This window comes from Tachypleus tridentatus, chromosome 12 (genome assembly GCF_004210375.1).
Source record: "Tachypleus tridentatus isolate NWPU-2018 chromosome 12, ASM421037v1, whole genome shotgun sequence".
In the NCBI taxonomy this organism is placed as follows: domain Eukaryota; kingdom Metazoa; phylum Arthropoda; class Merostomata; order Xiphosura; family Limulidae; genus Tachypleus; species Tachypleus tridentatus.
In genome coordinates, this window is record NC_134836.1 from 110,931,417 (window position 1) to 110,937,416 (window position 6,000).

General features: G+C 30.6%; 1 protein-coding gene across 1 annotated transcript in view; it reads right to left on the reverse strand.

The window, feature by feature from the left end:
- The window catches only part of LOC143235329 (exocyst complex component 6-like), a 189,465-nt gene extending 184,540 nt beyond the window's left edge, over positions 1–4,925 (reverse strand). The window contains exons 1-3 of the mRNA XM_076473384.1: positions 4,907–4,925; positions 3,268–3,341; positions 2,732–2,767 (exon numbers count right to left, since the gene is read on the reverse strand). Coding sequence (XP_076329499.1) covers positions 2,732–2,767; positions 3,268–3,291 — 60 coding nt within the window. The 5' untranslated portion in view covers positions 3,292–3,341; positions 4,907–4,925. The remainder of the gene's footprint in view (positions 1–2,731; positions 2,768–3,267; positions 3,342–4,906) is intronic.
- Positions 4,926–6,000: the final 1,075 nt, after the last annotated feature.

Sequence of the window (6,000 nt, forward strand, 5' to 3'; positions counted from 1 at the left end):
ATACTAATATACATGAAATAGAAAAATGAATTAAAATATAGGTGATATTAATATATAGGAAACAATACTAATATACAGGAAATAGAAAAATGAATTAAAATACAGGTAATATTAATAAAAAAATAAAAATAAATTACAAAGTTGTTTTGAAATTTTTTAAAGAGATGCACAAAGGTCATTAATTCTAGGACTGAGAATGATATCATACTGTTATAGATGTTAACAGTGCTATCCAATAAACATCCTTAATTTCTTTCTAAAAGTGGAAAAGATTCACAAATAACAATGAACAGTTATGTTGAAACTTGAGAAAATAAAATAACCTTAAACAATATCAAACCTAACGAAGGACAGTTGCTTGAAACACTAGTTAAATAATGTAACTGTTTTTGTCCTTTTTTAACTTTAGGTGTTTATAAAAACAATATTTCTTTTGTGAAGTAAGAGAGGATTCCATATACCAGCACAGTGCTTCCTTGTACCTAGAAAAGCATGAGACCTGTACAAGTAAATCTTTATACAACCTTCCCTAACAATGGCTACTGACCAATAAAAGCCAGCCTATTAACATGAGACACACACAAGATCATCCTCTAATACAAAGAAAAAGCAATATGCAACAAAATTCACATAATACAAACTTGAAACTCCCTTGAGTTAAAAAAAGAGAAAACGGACCTCCATGATGGTCACTGAATATTAAAACTACTGTATATATATCAACCAGTCTCTGCATCAAGAAGACTAATGATTGATTTTCAGCCACGACCACTAAATAAATAGTTCTGTGAAATTTCCAAGAATATGGAAGCAGATTATTAGTCAAAACACAGGATAAAAGTAATGAGTAACTAGTATCTAGTAGTTAATAAAAAGTTCTCAATTAACAATCAGACTAAAGTGACCATACAGGTTACTAACTATGACAGTTCACGAGCATCAGAACTATGGGATGAACTAGACAAATACAAAAACTTGTTCACCATTTACCATTCAGATAACTAGACTAGACTGATGTTTCAGGCAAGACTAAGAAAAGAGGATTCTAAAGTATTCTAGAGATGTTTCTCAAGCAAATTAGAATGACCAAATACAAAGTTCACCAAAATAATTATAACAGAAGTAACCAATCTGATTAAAAATTACTTTGAAATTCTGTTAAAGCCTGTAGAAAGGTCCAGTGAATTAGTCAACAGAAAAAATATAAAAAAAGAGAATAAAAGCAAATAACTTCATGAAGAAATCACAATTCCAAGAATTACGTGACAAAATAAGTCACTCTCACTTACAGCTGTGATAAGACATATAACTGGATTCCTCGAAGTTCAAGAGAGCGAAGTCAACAAAAAATGTATCAATTACAAACATGTATGCGACATTTATAATCACAAGTACAAATGCCATAAATACATTGAGGGCTGTCACTGACAATGAATGTAAATCTCGTGTGTATATTTGGTTCACAGATATATAAAAAGTGTTCTTGACTGAAGCCAACAGGCAAAAAATTCCAGATTAAAATGCACACAGAAGCATTTAAATGACATAGTCTTAAGTACTCACATCAGAAACTCAATGATGAGTAGTGTTGATAAACAAAATAACACTGAAAGCCATATCTGTTTATCTGATCAGAACAGCAGCATTTTAAAATTAATTTATATGCAAATTACTGAATTATGTACAAAATTTAATTTAACATCTTTACAATCCATGCATGTGAATTAAATTAACATTATAGTATATAATTTAATGTTTATGTTATCCAAGTTTTAATTCTTTGTTACAACAGAAACATTTAAAATAAATATTTTGCTCACATAGTTTGCTTGTCACATGATCCAAATTATATAAAAAAAAAATCTCCAATTTAACAGAAACTGACTAAACACATAAGCTTGCAGTGGATTCAGTTCTAAGACTGCATATATCGTATGTCTTAAAAGGACATGTAAAAACACATTGGCATCTTGACAGTTGTATGCATTGACAGAAATAGATTTTTACAGCCTTTTATGGGTGCTATGCCAATCTTCTATACACTGGAAACAAATTTATGATGTACAAGTAATTAGTTAATACAAGTGTACAAAGCTGTTATAAAGAGCTCAGTTTACACTCCACTCCACCAACAGTTATTATGAAATTGGTGAACAGTTTTTGTTCTAAACTAGAAGTAACAGCCTGCAGTACTATTGTCTACAGCACTTACAGTGGTTTGTTACCTCAAAATACTATAGTTAGAGACAGTTGAACTGTACTTAAATCTAATTTTTATATTTTAGTTGACTATGTATAATTTATGTTTTAAAAATCATATTTGAGTGATTTAATGGTTTTCATAAGCTTAACTTGTTACATGGATTGTGAAAGCTTTATAAACAAGATGGTATCCATAACAGCCATCCTGTTTTTGCAACACACCTATGTGGGGAATTTGTCAAAATAACATCTTCATAAAAGGCCTATTGGTATCAGTTAACATATCAGAATAAATAGTGACAAAGAATTTTAAAGGAGAGTTAAAAATAAACTATAAACGAAAAGATAAAGACGTTAAATTACGAATATGTGAAAAAGATGACTATACTAATAAATTTCTATAAAGATGTAAAAGGTATGTACACATTTTTGTTAATTTGAAAAACATCTCCCTGCACTCTCTGTTGATGATGATAAATAGAGTTAGTAATACAGTGCATAAAAGAGAAAATAAAGTTCAAATATTTACCTTAAAAAACAGCAACTGATGTTCATTTATGAGGTTCTAGAGGTTATGCAAATGAAATATAAAAACTGTAAGGTAAAAAGTATTCTTTATATAAAAATTACTCTGCATGTGAACTACTCAGAGTCCAAGTGTAAATAACTACATTAAATAATGAATTTTTTATTAGAAAAATCCAAAAAATATTTACAAAATAAAACTTTTGCTGAAACTACTTACTTTAATGAAAGTTTGTTATCATGTTTTAAGGAAATAATTTCATTAACTAGTTTCATTTTTGAAAGGCATTTCATGAGAGTTGCATACTTTTCTTCCTATGAGCATATATCATTCTACAAGGTTTAATGTCTTCCATAATGTAACTGTTAATTACATATCTATATACATAATGTATGCCTATGTTACATACATTATACAATATTAATGACTATTCTACAGCAACCACATAAAATGTATTTAGTCCAAAAGCAATGTTTACATTACTTGTAATATCTTTTAATATGAACTTAAATAGTAGAGTTTTGTAAAGGTTTACTAACCTGCCTAAGATCAGCAAAGCACATCTGGAGTGCACCTTCTTCAAACCCTCTAACAGGTTCTGAATTAGCAAACACTATTGAAGACAAAAAAGAACTCAGTTTAGTTTATATCCATTAGTAAATAATTATTATCTGTATTTGTTTTGAAGGCCTTAACATAAAATATTTGGATTGCCAACACAATTCAGTTTTATTGAAGCATAAAATGCTGTTTCGGTTTTGTCTTTGATCTGCTTAAACATAGTCTAGAAAGCCAACCTCCAAATGCAGTGGAGATTGTGTGAAAAGTTTATCAAAATGTGTGGAATAAGATTGACCTCATTTTGTAGAAACTTACTACAATGAAAGAAGTATTTTCATAATAATGCATGATTATGGCCATCAAAACTGAACATGATTTACAATGAAATAGTTCCAAGGGCAGCAGGAAGCGTGAAAATTGTTCTTAAAAGATAAATTAACCCTTAAACAAATAATACTGTGTAAGACTATTAAGTATTCTGATTATTTACATAACTGAAAAATAAATAAGAACAAAACTACAATAAGAATTTCATTAATTAATCAACAACAAAAATAAATCTCTTCACAGAAAACTAAATTTCATTAAAAAATACAATTCCTAATTGACCTAAAACTTTAAGAAGTTAATTATTCTTGGGTATCTTTGAAATTAGATTTTGATAAAAATGGTTTTATGTTTCAGATGTGGTTTAAATAAACAGTTTCAATTTTAAGGTAATAACATTAAAGTGTGATGGTCCATAAGGTACAAATTTTCCAAACTCTTAAAATTTCTTGATTTGCATATACTGTGTTAACCTTATTTTCCCAGATGTTAAAAGCTTTAAAAAATAACAACAAAAGCACTTTCAATTTTGTCCATAAATCATCCATAAAAAGATCATAGCATGATGTGTTTGCTAAATGACCAAATTCCATCTTCAGTCATTGTCTAATTCAACAGAAATTCCTTTGTTGTAATATACGGAAAATAGTCAAGTAAGGAAACTGTTATTGTATTAAAGTCTATCTTTATGCTATGCTGTTTGTGTCCCAGGAACCACAGTACTTACATTATACATCCATTGTACCTCACCAGTATAACAACTGAATAACACAAGCAAAACCAGGTTAATATATGTGATTCATCCTCACTATCAAGCTGAATTCAGAAAAAGTACACCTTACTTTAAGAGATGGGACTAAATATTTGTCCACAGAAAACCATCCTTTCCTTTTCACCACTGGCTTACATTATACACTATATCTTATTAGTATGATAAAGATGACTTAAAACTGTAAAATGTTCAAAGTTGCATCACCTACTTCAATCTTTTTTATCTACCTTTGTATTAAACTCACTGACTCTTTAATATTTTGGGATCTTCTAGAAATTTCTCCCTCCATCCAGGATATTTTTGTGGCCTCCAAATTAACAAGTTAGGACTGAGAGATGCCTTGGGTCTCTTTTACAACTGCATGATATATCCATATCGAGGCTTACAATATAAAATTGGATATAAGGAGCCTTGTTAATTTGGAGGCCAAGAAAATATACTGAAGAGAGGGAAAAATTTCTAGATGATCCCAATTTTCATGAAAATATAGGTGATTTTCAACAAAATAAGATATTAACCATGGCAACAGTGAAAGTTATGTTTCCTATACTGAAAATGTATTTCATATAACTAGTCTCATTTAGTGCTGCCCTCTATGTGACAAAAAAAGGAAGAAAAACATGCCACAAGCCTTTTCCTCCGATCCTTTGGAAATCACTCATTTTAATGTCTCTCATGCAAATTATCATAGATAATCCTCCTCAAAGGAAAGTGCTATTCACTCATTATACGTGCAACTTCCTCTATTCAGTTCTATCAAATTACTGTTTTGAGTTTTAGTGAAGAATTGAAGCACTCATTTTGAATGGAGAGGAAGTACATTTTATGTATAGAAAAACTAACTTCTAAAATGGTACATCAGCTGTGCTTATATAATCAGATAGAATCACACACTGAATTGGTGCAAGGGAAGAAAAGAAGCACCCTTTGGAAGAGTACAAAGGACACACCTTGAGTCTAAAGAATTAGATATGATGACATTATGTGGGAGACTACACTATTTCTAAACTAGCCATACTCTTCACCAATCTGGGAAATATGTTATACATTCTGGTAGACAAAAACTGAGAAGTAAATCCAATTAATATTGGAGAAAAATGGAAGTGTCTCCAGACACAAAGTGGCTAGGGCATGATAAACAGTACTTGACAAGTCAACTACATCCAAAATCTATGCTGCTGGAAACTGACACAGATAGAGAGGGTGGGTGTAGAATGAGGATCATACCATCTTCACTTAAAATTAATGAGACCAGAGGGGATATCAAACATCTGACTCCTGAAGAGAGCGTATGTTAAGAACAGAAAATGGTATATCAACTTTGAAAACCTGATGTCCTGGACTGAAAAAATGTATATGAAAGAGAAATTGACCAGAACCAACCTAAGACAAATAACATCCTCAGAATAAGCTACACAAAAGACAGTTGAAGGGAAAGAACCAGAACAATCCCAAGTTCCTCCACCATGCTGTATCAAGACGATTGTAGGACGAAGGCACCTACTGTTTGTAGGCCCTACCAGCCATATAAGTTAATCCAAAAATTAACTTTAAAGGAAAATTTTCATGGACCTACAGTTTTCACAGGCCCTAGGCACTGTGCCTAATAAAT